Raw genomic sequence first — 14,341 nt, forward strand, 5'->3', positions numbered from 1 at the left:
GGCAAATATCCGCTTTCGTAACGTATCCGCTATGTATCCGTTCCGCATTCATATTCGATGATTTCTGTTTCCATATTCTTTTCCGGGGATTACGATTCCATTTTTGATTCCGACATGATAGAGGGAAACAAAAACGATAAAGCATGTTTCCGTCCGTTTCCGTTTCATTTTCAACCCTACATCAAGATTGGGGTTGAACTATTACTACTGGTTGCTACATGATACCGTTATTTTTTTGCGTTAGCAGAAACACACCGCAGAATCATTTCTTTGCCAGATACCATTATAATTTTGTGGCATGTGGTTTAACAGAACACACCATTTGGCTAAATAGGAAAGTTTAGCATATTGTTTTCAAAACCGGTCATAGCATGGCAAAAGTAACAAACTTTCCTTTTTTTGCCACACGGTGTGTAACGTGTGTTCTATCAAATGTGTCATAAAATTATAATGATACATGGCAAAGACACAATAGTACGTTGTGTTTTAACAAATGCCAAAAAATAATGGTGTCCTCTAAACCTAGAGAGCAGTCCCGTCTGGATCATGGTAATTTCCCTAGTTTTTCCCAAAGATGAAGTATATCCTGTGGATATTCATGCTTGGATTGGATGCGCTCAGGATGATCTTGGATCGGATTCAGCGACCACAGCACACGATATTACAATAGAGGGTGCACTCCCACCGGACATACAGTGACTGCGCTTGCGCGTATTTGCAATAGCTTAGATGAACTTGAGAGGGTATCACATCTAGTCTAGTGCATGCATACCGCAACAAGGTTGTGGCATCCAAAGCCACACGACACGAGCATAGATAAGCTATGCAAACTGCGCAAGGCTAGGTTTTGACCCGCTACGAGCAGATGTCTACAATCCTACATAAAACAGCTAACCGTCCACGGCAGCCTCAGAACAGGTCCGCTTGTACATTACTTTGTACAATGCCAAGACCAGACCGGGGTCTCCATCAGAGGAAGATTGGGTTGGTTTCCTCGGCACCCACCCCGTCCACGTGCTTGAACATTTTGAGCTGCACACAGTGCCTTCTGCTCCTTCGGAGGCTATCATTGCTCCTCCGGGTTGGAGCTTCATCAGGGTGTTGCTGCCTCCGATCCCTTGATCCCGACAAGCTTGAGTCTGGAGAGGAAGAGGACTCTGTTGTCATATGCGACATTTGCCATGGCTCCATGATCTCATGTTCCTTGAACGATTCCCCTCCGTCTGGCGGAGGGACAGTGCCATCCAGCACATTGGCAAACCTGCTACTAGCCTCATAAGGTACCAGCGCACCTTGATACTGGTTTACACCGGAATCCTGTGGGCTTAAAGGATCTTCAAGGTGTGAAGGTTTTCTTGCCCTTTTTCTTGAGTTATTTGCTCTGGCAGCTACATTCTTGCACTGGGCTGCTTCATCTTCCCTTGGACTGCTCTGTGCTGGGGAGTAAGTTTTGATCATCGTGCTCACTTTCTCTAGGAAGCTTGCAACCTCTGGAGGGAGTCCCTCCAGATAGCGATTAATTACAGGAAGATCATTCTTTAAATCTTCAACCTACAACCGACATCAAATGATCACATCAAGGATCGCCACACAAGAAAAATGTAGGAACAAATAGATTCTTACTGGGGGCTTACCATCATAGAGAAGTTCTGAGAGGCATTCCGGCTGCATCCTGTAGTACCCTGTCCAGCTATGAACTCATTCGGGAGGGAGTTGATATTAGTTTCTACAGAAGGGATGAAACGACAACCAACCAATTGATGGAATTCCTCAATCTCACGAGCATACTCAACCCTCCAGTCCTTCGCTTTACTCCAAGTTCTTCTTGCCCACAATGGCACCTGATGGAGACGACCCTGCTCCCTCCCAAACTGCCTAGAAAACCGGTCAGGTACATACACCTCTTTTATGTTAAAGCTGATTAGCCATGTCCGGGAGTAGCAAATGTTATCTGCTGCAACGCAATATCCTGGAACAATTCCTGGGTTTATGTCCTTGTAAGGATTCCAGTTGACCTGAAAAAATGATTAAGATAAGATAACTCAACAGCAATTCAAATGTATGTATAAATTTATAAAATAGGTGATCTGGACCTACATCAGACAACTGAAGGTGCTCAAAATCCTTTCTCCATTCCACGACTTTCTTTCTCTGCCCACGTGTTGCTCCTCCAAAGTTCCATCGGCATGCCCGGGGCAGCAAGGTGTTCTGATTCTTTTGTTGGGGTTGAGTTAAAGGAAGATACTCATAAATCCAAGCCTTGGAGAAACAAGAGAAAGCTCTAATTAATGAATAAGATGGTACAAAATTAGAGAAAGCAACATAAATACACAAGAGAAGGTACCATGAGTAAAGTTGCACTGCCAAGAAACTGGGTAGTGGCATTTGGTGTTACTGCAACAGACAATCCTCTGTACAAATGAGCAAGGGCTGCAGCTCCCCAAGCATACTCATGTATCTTCCTAAAATCCCCCAGAAGTGGTAGATATCTCGGGGATACAAAGCCCCTCATCGTGTCAGGAAACAAGGTGGAGCCAACCAAATATAGAAGGTACGCTCGGGTGCTAAATGCAATGTCATTGATGGTGGGGTTTTCAGGCAGTTGATGAAATTTCCTGCACAACCAAGTCAATCTGATCAAGCCACATAGTTGCTCTCCGCCTCCAGGGCTCTCTCCTAAGTAATGCAAGCACATGCGATTCACAGCTTCATCACCAATGGGCTCTGATGTCACCACATGACCAGTCACTGGAATTCCAAGAATGTATGAAACATCACGGAGTGACGGAGCCATTTCAAATCCCATGAAATGTGCAGTATTTGTTTCATTGTTCCATCTCTCACAAAAGGCTGTAAGCAAGGAACGGTCAATGGTAAATCCTGTTGTAAGAGCAAGATGACCAAGACCACTAGCATTGACTAGTTGTTGTTGTTCATCAGTTAGAACCCATTCTTTTAGTTTCCGTGTCTGCTGGCTTGGTAGCAGAACACCATATCGCTGTAGGAAAAAGAGTTTGTCAGTATGTAATTTTGCTCACAACGACCGTGTGAAAATGGAGGAAAGAGTGACATACTGTCCATGTTTGCGAGCTACCAACCGCTCTTCTGCCATTTGGTTTTTGTTGCTGTGTTTTCTGACCCTGGGATGTGAGGTCCATCTTATCCTGGAAACATGATAATGAAATTAAGGTAATTGTTCCACATCCGTTATTGTTAGAAAAAAGGTAGACCAAACAGGGATGTTGTCATTTGTGCAGTTACCAGCTGAGGCAAATGATGTGTAAGCAATAAAAAAGTAACAACAAACTGGAAGCAGAACATGACGTTAAAATAGTGCATGTCTGACAAGAAAAACACTTTGTTTCTTAAAATTGTTAAAAGTGAAGACCAACAATCACCAAATTGAAATACACCATTTCTGGTGTCAGTCTGAGTAACAATTGTATTTTCCCTTAAGTAATCAGCGGTTGGGACAGGCATGGCACATCTTTGGATGCCACTGGTACCTTGTAACTTTTCAAGGTCCACAAACGAACTCTTCTACTCCCTCTGGTCCCTTTTAGTTGACTCGGATTTAGTACAACCTTATACTAAATCCAAATCAATTGAAAGAGATCAGAGGGAGTACCAATATTGTTCTTGGCCTGAACTAATGTTGCTCTGGCTGTCTAGCAAAACAAAATAAGAAGGCAATTATTTGGACACTTGTAATGACTTTAAACTTTATGTAGTAAATGTTCCAGGTGTTCTACAAGAGTTGACACCAATATCATGCCAAGATCATATTTTGCTATTTTTTGGTTTCATTTGTCCAAGCAAGTTAACTCTACAACCTCTGATGAAAAATTGTTGTGCAAACGAGTTTCAGAACCCGAGTCGGCCACGGGAAAGAACAGGGTCGTGAGATGAGGATCACGGCATCTCTAAGAGTAAGGTTTCAAAGTGGGTATTGTTCTTGGGGCACTAGTTTATCTTGCAGAATGTGAGCCCGATGAAACCAGGTCAATGAATCTGGATAAGTGACCCAACTACAATGCTATTTGATGCAATATAATAATTTAAGCGCATGTGATGTGCAAAAGGAGAAACTCAAAATAGAAACTTTGCTGGTGCATAAGTTATCACCGAGTATGCAGATCCAGTTTTTGATAAAGGTGATATAGCGTGGAATTTTTCAATGCTCTCATGGCAGATCCAGAAAATGGACACAATATGGGCAAACAATAAACAGAATGATGATATGTTTTCAAATAGTAGATTGTTTTCCTAGAAAAAAGCCTTTATTACATAAATAAGTCCCATGAAACCTGTGGGGTCAACAAATCATGTAGCCAGGAGGAATGTGTTGTGCTTGTGCATCAGTCATCGCAATAGCTATAGGTGAAACACATGCAAGACAGCAAGAGACATCCATCGAAAAGAAAAAATTTAGATGAGCCAAATGAATCACTGATGCACCTTATTTTTTCATGTAATTTTAGTCAAAGCTTCTGGTGGAAGCTAGGGTATGAATGGAATGCAAATTTACCTCTAATCGACATGCTGATAGAAGGTAAACAGAGGCAAAATAACATATGTTTTAAAGAGGTTTTGATAGTTGGATCCTGGAGCATATGGAATCACAGGAACAGAATTATCTTTGAGAATGAAAGCATCAAGCAGGACACATGTTATGGCATGTTCAGAGAATATTTCTACATGATCATGCACAGAGCTAAATCTAATTTGAAAGAAGGAGAAATGGATTGATAATTTGTAATTTCCTATGTTTTTTTTCTGACCCCATGTAAATATTTGCCTCTTTATAATAAAAAAACGGCACAGTAGGGGTCTTCCTGTATGTGCTTTAAAAAATGTCATAATTAAGAGTTAAGACTGGTCTTTAGAAGTTACTACCATCTCGCCACCAAAATTAAATAAAATCAAGTTGCTTATGTACTCTTCTCATATTGAACTGGGAGAGATAGGATCAACTGGCGTTGGGGTGAGCTGGTGGCCTTCCCCCAAGTAACTAAATTGCACAGTATAGTAGAGCACTGCATCTGCAAGCTAGCCCTAAATAAAGTGTTGGAAAGTCGGAATAAAAAATTGGGAATATTTGAGTTTCAGTGTCAACTTAATTCTAGAAAAACTTTCAGTACTCCCTCCATACCGGATTAGTGGGCAAAATTAGCAAAACGCTGGGATCTAGGTGGTTGCCGATTGGCCATGAAAAAGGAGAAAGATGAGATGGTTTAGCCTTGATTGATGGGGGTAATTAAAACCGGATACCAAAGGGTAAGCTTAGGCCCACGTTGAACCAACAACTTGTGCATGGACGTTCCCTCTCTCCTCCTTCCCAGCGAGAAACAAGCGCATGCATTGGTGAATTAGTTGGGGTAATTAAGATTAGAATCGGCTAGTAGAAGAAAAGGGGCCACGTATGGAGTTAATTGGATGTAATTAATACGTAATTTAGGCTAATAATCCGGTATATCTTCAAAAACCTTATTTGCCCAATAATCTGGTATGGAGGGAGTATCAAATTTAATAATTGATGACTAAGAACACAATGCAACACAGTTCTTCTACCTACCGTGAGAAGTCACAATCCGGTAAGTAAGCGAAACCATACAAAGCCACGCCCTAAACTTATTATCACCACCACATCCAACGATCCGAATAAACCACAAGTCAGTGCCACGGAAATGTAGCAATCAGAACCGTTTGGCAAATGCTAAATCAGGCGTCGCAAGCACTTGCCGCCAAGGACCATGCATGCATGGCACGGATACGCAATGCGATAACCTCACACTACTTTATCCTCACACCATTCATTCCACTCGAGATTCATGAAGCCCCCTTACCACGGACCCCCGTAAATAAGGTTGCCGAGAAGTGGGCATCGATGGATCTGAAAACGAGGCCACAGTTCACCACAGCTCGACAGGGATGTTGAGGAAAGATGAGGATCTGAAGAGTACCTGCTCACCGGCGAGGAGCCGGGGCGCGCCGCCGGCGATTAGGGCACCCCCTTTCCCTTTCTTGGGCGGAGTCCTGGAAAAGGAAATGAAGCTGGCGGGGCCAGTATCAGGGTTCTAAGATGGGGCAACCCGGCCGACCGTCATTAGTTATGATATATAACTTTAGAGGTTTTAACAACAAAGTGGCTGTAGTTTAGTGGTGAGAATTCCACGTTGTGGCCGTGGAGACCTGGGCTCGAATCCCAGCAGCCACATCAAATTGTTTTGCCAAGGCCGCTAATGAATGTTATTCATTAAACTCCGTACTTCACGAAATTTACTTTCGCCATGCCGCTGATGCTATCTCTTAAATCCCTAAGCAACAAAAATGTTTTTGCCACCCCAGCTGATGCAAATCTTTGTAAACCCCCTATGCAACAAAGTGGCTGTAGTTTAGTGGGGCTCGAATCCCAGCAGCCACATCAAATTGTTTTGCCAAGGCCGCTAATAAATGTTATTCATTAAACTCCGTACTTCACGAAATTTACTTTCGCCATGCCGCTGATGCTATCTCTTAAATCCCTAAGCAACAAAAATGTTTTTGCCACCCAGCTGATGCAAATCTTTGTAAACCCCCTATGCTACAACTGTACACATCATCAACTACGCTTTGAAACTGCTAAAAGGTAGAGTACGATGATACAAAACCTGTGGGTGCAGAACGTGGTGTCGGAAGTTCTGGCCTGAATTCTGCCGTATTATGTCATTCAGTCATTCACATCTCGCAAGTAACTTCCCCAGATTGCTTATGAATGAAATCATTATACTAGGCTGATCCTTCCAAGTAAATTGGTATATCGCTGATTTCATGTTACAGTTTTTATAGCTGCGTGACAATTTCAGAGATCAGAACAAGCAAAAGGCCCAAAGGATAGCTGGCTGCACGACCGAGTAATTTCATATGGTAGTACTCAGTTTTAGCTAAATAGTCAGTCAAGTGATTGTGTTAGACATTATTAGACAACAATATACATAAAAAAAATAAGCACCACTAGAATGTTTTGCCCTCGTGACATGTATCTGCTATTTTTCTCTCAAGCGTTGTAAATGTTACATATGTTACATTCATTCATCTGCGGTGCTGCAGAGTGCAGACTTGATACTACATTAGCTAGTGAATCAGCAACATAGCTATTGTACAATTTCCCTCGGCCTACAAATAACACAATACACTGCAAAAGTTTCCTCAAGCTTGTTATCTACAAACCCATCCTCTTGGGCCTCAGATACGTCGAACCTTTCTTTAGGCCTGGCATAGAAACTTGCTGCTGCTGCTTGGCTCTCTTCCGTTGCTCCCTCTCCTTCTCTATGCTTGCATCCTCAGCTTGTTTCTGCCTCAGCTTCTCCATCTCCTCTTCCATGTTCGTCTTCTCCTCCTTCTGCCTCTTCTTGTGGTCAAGCAGGGAGGTGTCGGTGTCCTTCACAGAGAAAAACATAGGGCCCAGCTCCGCTAGCCATTGCGGGTCGACTGCGCTAACACACTGCATATACTCCTTGGTCGTCAGGACAAGCTCATGGTAGACGACATAGTCAGGGGTGTAGCCGAGACCGTAGAGCGCACTGCTCGGGTGCAGGTGGCATGGCATCCCATTCCGGCAGTTGACATACTCTCCGATGCCCTTCAATCTTGCCGAGTTATGGAAGTACGCAGAGCAGATAGCTTTCCTCACCACGTCCCATTCCATATGGCATGATGTCAGTGGGATCTTCAGGGCTTTCAGTATGTCTAGCAATTGAGATCTCACTTCCCGAGCCTTACGGAGACCCTTGACATGGAGGAAATGGTCATTGCACCAGTCTCCTCGATATTGGTTTGACTTCCATTGCAGGTATACATTAAGGAGTGTTAGGTGGTCTGACTCCGGGACAAAGAACTTCTCCCTAGCAGCATCGCTCTCCTCTGCTCGATCTTTTGGCCTGAAGAAAACTGAGGGCACTGAGAGCATGGATACGATGGTTAATACTTCATCAAGGCACTTCAACTGCTCCCCCATGAGAAGCATCTTTGCTAGAGTCGGGTCCAATGGGAACTCCACCATCTTCCAACCTATTTCAGTAAGGCCACCAACATTGTTCAAGGCGCCCAATACCCAGAGCTGGTACATGGAGTTGAGGATATTCTCCTGTGGGGGTGGGTCCATAAAGTCAAAATCAAGCAAGTTTTCGACTTTGAGGGATTTCAGTAACAGAACCACATTGCCCAGGTTAGTCCTTTGAATCTCTGGCACAGGGTTAGGGAGCATCTCATTCTGGTAAGCTGACTCTGTGAACAGTCTGTAGCATGTGCCTGGACCAGTTCTTCCTGCACGTCCTGCACGCTGGTCTGCAGCTGCTCGACTACACGGAAAAACCTGAAGAGCATCCATGCCCATCCGTGGATTGTAGACCTTCATCTTTCCGTACCCGCTATCAATGACATAGAAGATACCATCTACTGTGAGGGATGTCTCAGCAATATTGGTAGCAACAATGCATTTACGAGTGCCCTCTTCTGCCTTCTGAAAGATCTTGGCCTGCAAGTCAGCTGGCAACTGCGAGTAGATTGGCAAGATGGAAAGCTTTGGTACAGTTTTGGTGGACGATGATATTAGCTGCTCCATGCGCTCAGCAAGAGCATAGCAGGTAGTCTCGATTTCTTCCTGCCCTGTCATAAAGATGAGGATGTCGCCAGGGCCACTCGTTATGTGGATTGTCATGGCCTGCTTCACGGCTGCTTCCACATAATCTTCACAAGGTGATTTGCTGAACAAGATATTAACTGGAAATGTCCTGCCTGGAATGTTAAATACAGGTACACTGCAAACAAAGAGAAGATATTAGAGGCTTTGCAGAGAAAGACAATGGATTCAAATCTTAACTACAAAGAAAAATAACAGCTTACCCTCCAAAGAATTTTGAGAATTTGTCTGCATTTAGGGTTGCAGATGTGACAATTAGTTTAAAATCCCTTCGACGTGCAACAACCTTCTTCAATATACCAAACAAAACATCAGTATTGAGGGACCTTTCGTGTGCTTCATCCATGACGATGACACTGCATAAAGAGGGGGAAAAGCATTACTACAGCAAGCAATATTTTAGACTGAGGTGTATGAATATCACAAGCTTTATCAGCACTACGAGAGAACAAGGGCAGGTTAAGAGCATACCGATATTTGTCAAGGTCGGCATCTTTCAAAGTTTCACGGAGGAGCACTCCATCTGTCATATACTGCAAAACAAATGGAAGGGGAAGTATAATGTGTCAGAAATTCCAAGCTAAAAACCGAAAGTGAATCTAAACTAATTACTCCCTCCGGCCCTAAATACTAGTCGCAGATTTAGGCAAAATGTAGGCTAAAGTGTGTATAGATTCATTGTACCCGGGACAAGTATTTAAGGCCGGAGGGAGTACTGAACTTTTCTGGGCATGTGGCTAACTATATCTAACCAGAAATCGTAAGCTAACACAAAAAAGAGGGGACTAGCTTATGCGTAATCTAGTGTTGGCCCTGTATAATCAAGTTTAATTAACACAAGTAATAGATATAATAACACATGTTGGCGCAAACTAAAGGACAAGCAGAATTGTACCTTTATTACAGTTTTAGCAGAAGTGACATCCTCAAATCGAATAGCGTATCCGACTTTATCACCAAGTTCAGTTTCCATTTCTTCACTAACCCTCTTGGCAACACTCATGGCAGCAACACGTCTCGGTTGGGTACATCCAACAACACCAGTTGTGGTATATCCATCCTCATGCAGATACTGAGTAAGTTGAGTAGTCTTCCCAGAGCCAGTTTCGCCAACGACCACAACTACTTGATTTTCACGCACAACCTGCTCCATTGCAGCAACATAACACCGGTTATTCCACATTGATGCTACCATGATCATTCGAAAGAAACTAAATACAGCAATAGGTAAAAATCCAGATAAAAAATGATGCCTAAATATACAAGGTATTCGAAAGGAAATATCTTCCAAACTATTCCAATCAAACAGTGAGAATTTTTATATTTGTCCTTTCTCCATAAAGCATGGGTGATCTACTGATCTCCACTCGGCACATATTCCAAATTCCTGACCCTTTTGGATGCTGCCTGATTCGCAAGTCACAGTATGCAGAAGTAATCGTACAGCTTTGAGATATGCGTGTGATTAGTAGAGGAAAGTAAGAAGATCATGTCAATATGGCATAACTTAAACAGTCATAACAAGTCCACAAAACGAAGTACAAACCTGTAGCAGGTCATCTCGGACAGTGTATATGGGAAGATATTGTCTCTGTTGAGCAAGAGATTTAGATTTTGCAAAATCACTGACAGCTTCTGCTTTTTCCTTCAAGTGTTGTGAAAACTTTGCTTCCTCCTTGAAATCAATTTCACCTTGATCACCAACAACTGCAGTGTCTGCATCAACCTGATATTGGACCACAGAGTAAAACATATGGACAAGTGATAAAACCTTTAGAGATATACAGAATATGTGGCAATAGTTTACCTGTTCAGACGTTTTCTCAACACCCAATATATTTCCAAGACTAGATCCAGCAAGCTCCCAGAAACGCTGCCGTGACTTGTTTTGGCTCTGCTTTTCACGAATTTCCCGAACCAAAACAGAACCTTTTCGTGCAATGATAGCCATATCAGATGTTGGATCCTTCAGTGGCATTACAGGCTCTGCTTGTTTTGTGTATACAACTCGCCCATCCAGGAACGGAGGTTTGGTATCTGCCAAAAATATAGCCATCAACTTGTTAAAGTTCAACTGTGTCACTGTGTGTATATACTAAAAACGGGTAGGAAAGATTGTACAAGAGAAAACATTAAGGTCATGTAAGGGCCAGGTCATGTACTATTCGCTTCAACCTGACTACTCTGTATTAAAACAAAGTAACCATGGAAGAGATGGAAACATGTGAGCGGTTCGATGCTTTATTGATCTAGGAAGCTTTTGAAATGAATGATCCTCCGATCACAACTTCAGATTGAACACATATATCTACTAGTCAATTAGCCAGCACATACTAGCAAATGGAGATGAGAAAGAAAATAAATAGCTGCAAGGACTTGTTTAGTTTAATAGCATTGCACTGGTCCATTCACATTACAAAAGTATTTGATTTTTTCATCACTTCAAGAGAAGGAACATTCCATGAAACCCTAAGGCACAATAAATGGGGGATGGTTTCGTAAAAGTTCGGTGTGATGCTTGTTTTAGACGCAACTATGACACTGCTAACAGAAAAACACAAATAAGAATTTTTGACAGGGAGAACATACCATGAACAAGAAGCATTACTTTACGCTCATCCTCATCATCAAATTCTGTCTGCACCTCCGTCCCTCTAACAGCTCCAGATCTCAACAATTGTCTGTCCTCCCACTGAGCATTATCAGCAGTCATCTGGGATAATTTCTTGCTCTGAGAGAGGGTCATCAGACTACCATCTCTACGTGTCTGCAGACAATAAAAATAATTAACAAAAAAATAGAGTACAATATATATTATCAAAATACTACCACATTCACTGAAAAGTAATTGAAATATATGATACTCTTGCATTGGCATATTATCTGTACACTATTCCATACAAGTTTGATCATCCTGCAAAAAGTTATGTGAATTATTTAATCAGATTAACATAATTTCCTGCTGATGAAGCACTTATTTTCATTATGTCCAATGCATCAGGAACCAGAACTTAACAGAGGAACATACCAGAATTTATGAACAAGGCAAATAAAAGCATATATCTAGTGTCTTCCTACTTGACATCTTATAATGCACTTTAACATGTATGGGTATAATAAAAGGTGTTACACGAAATCTGAAGCCACAATACATGACATTTACTAGACAACATTCTTGCTAGAAGATGAAGTACCAAGCCCTACATGCGGTCATTTGCCATATACACAAGCATTTTTGTAGTTCTCTATTACTCTGTAGTTGCAATAATATGTGATATTCCTATTCCTATAAATAAGAGCTGGTGAATGTTAGAATGGAGTACTCTGAAGTATGGCATATCTAAAAAGACAAGAAATTTACCAGTTTTTTGGGTAACTGTGCTTCCTTCTTTTTGTAGGAACTATCATCTGCAACATAATTATCACCATCGAACACGGCGTTGTTTTCTTCACAATCATACCTGAAAGAATTTGTGAAGATTAGACGATGACTTTAAACTTGGTTTTCTGTGACGACATAGGAATAATAAATTGCTACAATCATTTATCAACACTAGGACATAAGGAATTTCTACAAGGATAAGTACCATGCACGGTCAGCGTTATAATCCATCTCTTGCATCATTTCCTCCGTAATCTCATAATTCCTATCAGCAGCTGAGGGGCTTCTATCAGCTTCAGCATCCTGGAATAATAATAGGGTGAAAGGTTATAGACCATAATGACCACGAATTGAGAAAAAAAAAATCAGACTTACTAGAACCTATAAATATTAAGTGACTTGAGAAGAATTATATGACTTACATTTGAGAAGGTAAGCTGGTGAGATTTTCCACTAGAACTTGAATAAGAAGAGCCTTTTGATGAACCCGAAGCCCGTACAGGAGTAGGCGAGGGAGAAATATGATCCCAAGGGGATGCTGCGCATTTAGAAGAACATAGGTAATACGAGTGTGGGTAAGTTAGTCTGGTCACCAAGATATGAAGTAATACACCTACTTTCACAGAAACAAAGGGTAAATATCACAGAAGATCTAGCTGTACCTGTAGAATGGGGTGTATTCCCGCCTAGCCAAGGAGACACCAAACGTGCATCAGGGGATGCAGCAGCCAGCATAGGAGATCGCGTTGGGTGATATCTCTGCGAGCCAGGACGATCATCACGGTAGTCCCGACGAGGTGTATCTTCCCACTCCCATCTGCCACTATCCCAATCAGATCTTGCTGCAATCGCGACCACACTCGTATCAGCTTGCATGTTATAAGCTAGTCAGAACGAAACATGACAAGGAATACTATACCAACAAAGTACCAGGTGTTCTTGAGCTTCTGGAGCTATAGTCATCCCGACTTCTTTTGTTTGTGTAGTCAACGGATGTAGATCTGTCCCGTTCATTGCGCCTACTATTTGATTCCCTGTCATCGCGGTATCCTCGCTTTCCGCTGCTACTATAGCCAATAGATGCAGATGTCTCGCGCTCACCACGCGTGTCACGGGATCCTCTGTCGTCGTGGGAATCGTATCTAGAGCTGTGGCTCTATAAGCAAAAAACAGAGAAATGTTATATTGTTAACTAGGTTATTAAGGAGAACATAAAGTAATAAAATTCTCAACGCGGTGAAGTCTACAGGCAAGCAAGAGAATGCAGGATAAATGCTATTATCTGACCTGTTGCCGATGGGACTCATCTCGATGCCTGGGTGTAGAGCCCCTTCCGTTCTCATCAGTGATTGTAGATTCTGTACAGAGTTTAAAGCTTTACTTAACTGATGACAAACAGCATCACTGAAATTGGTTCCTAGAGGAGTGTATGCATATGGGCAACAGATCAACAGAAGAAGAGGCACCTTTGGACGACGTTTTCTCACTGGAATTGGTTCCTCGGTAGCGGCGAGACACGGTACCACGGTCGCCACCAGACAGGCTGCTCGCATCGTTTTCCGTAGATCCCGGCTTCTCATCTTCATCCATAGAAGAAGCTGCCGCCACTACCTTCTGAGGAGGTGGCTTGAATGCATTGTTGGCATCCTTTTCACGCTTCCTGTGAGCGAGGAGATCCAAACCTGCCAAGAACGCAGCTCGCGATTAGCTCACGCTTTGCGAATCCCGGCGAATTGAATTACTAGCATAGCTCTAGTCTAGAATATGCTGTGCAGAAGCACCATACCTAGGGCAGACTTTCCGGGCGGCGGCCGGTACATGACCCTGTCCTTGTTGGGCAAGATGAGGCCCTGCGCCGTGTCATCCTCCGGACCTAGGGTACTCGTCGTCGCGTCCAGGTCGAGATTCCCTTCGGTGCTCATCGTGGCGAGGCGTCGCTGGAGCCGGAGAGGGAGGTTGCTTGCGAGAGGATGCTGGCGCGAGAGGGGGCGCCGCCGGGTCGGGAGGCGGCAGCGGGGGGCGGCTCGCTGGTGGAAGAGCTGCGGCGGCGGGATAGAGCGGAGGAGCGGCTCGGTGTGGGGAGACCTTTTTTTTTTTACCTTGAGTTAGAAGAGGCGGTTCCGGACGGGTCGGTTCGGCTGGGAAGGATTGAGGCAGAGCCAGGAGTCCGCTTCGCTGGACTACCGAGCTTCACACGGACCCGCTACAACTAGGACTCGCGAGATTGATACTGGAGTACTACCACTACCAGTACTCGCGAGATTGATACTGGAGTACTA

General features: G+C 43.2%; 2 protein-coding genes and 1 non-coding gene across 3 annotated transcripts; 1 reads left to right on the forward strand and 2 right to left on the reverse strand.

The window, feature by feature from the left end:
• Nucleotides 1-428: 428 nt before the first annotated feature.
• LOC124675312 (protein MAIN-LIKE 1-like) lies at nucleotides 429-6,069 on the reverse strand. The gene is made up of 6 exons (XM_047211376.1): nucleotides 5,964-6,069; nucleotides 3,075-3,164; nucleotides 2,345-2,998; nucleotides 2,098-2,259; nucleotides 1,635-2,015; nucleotides 429-1,551 (listed from the first exon to the last, which is right to left on the reverse strand). The coding sequence occupies exons 2-6, from the start codon at nucleotides 3,156-3,158 to the stop codon at nucleotides 970-972; spliced, it is 1,863 nt and encodes a 620-aa protein (XP_047067332.1). The 5' UTR covers nucleotides 3,159-3,164; nucleotides 5,964-6,069; the 3' UTR covers nucleotides 429-969.
• Nucleotides 6,070-6,145: 76 nt separating this feature from the next.
• On the forward strand, nucleotides 6,146-6,217 carry TRNAH-GUG. The gene has a single exon. It is a non-coding gene; the product is annotated as a tRNA-His (tRNA).
• A 731-nt stretch (nucleotides 6,218-6,948) lies between these two features.
• Nucleotides 6,949-14,082, reverse strand: LOC124678955 (pre-mRNA-splicing factor ATP-dependent RNA helicase DEAH7). The gene is made up of 15 exons (XM_047214801.1): nucleotides 13,849-14,082; nucleotides 13,529-13,744; nucleotides 13,350-13,420; nucleotides 12,993-13,218; nucleotides 12,725-12,904; nucleotides 12,485-12,600; nucleotides 12,268-12,365; nucleotides 12,042-12,141; nucleotides 11,270-11,447; nucleotides 10,488-10,717; nucleotides 10,227-10,406; nucleotides 9,576-9,824; nucleotides 9,152-9,213; nucleotides 8,884-9,036; nucleotides 6,949-8,798 (listed from the first exon to the last, which is right to left on the reverse strand). The coding sequence occupies exons 1-15, from the start codon at nucleotides 13,982-13,984 to the stop codon at nucleotides 7,202-7,204; spliced, it is 3,792 nt and encodes a 1,263-aa protein (XP_047070757.1). The 5' UTR covers nucleotides 13,985-14,082; the 3' UTR covers nucleotides 6,949-7,201.
• Between the last annotated feature and the right edge of the window lie 259 nt (nucleotides 14,083-14,341).

This window comes from Lolium rigidum, chromosome 7, assembly GCF_022539505.1.
Source record: "Lolium rigidum isolate FL_2022 chromosome 7, APGP_CSIRO_Lrig_0.1, whole genome shotgun sequence".
NCBI classification, from domain to species: domain Eukaryota; kingdom Viridiplantae; phylum Streptophyta; class Magnoliopsida; order Poales; family Poaceae; genus Lolium; species Lolium rigidum.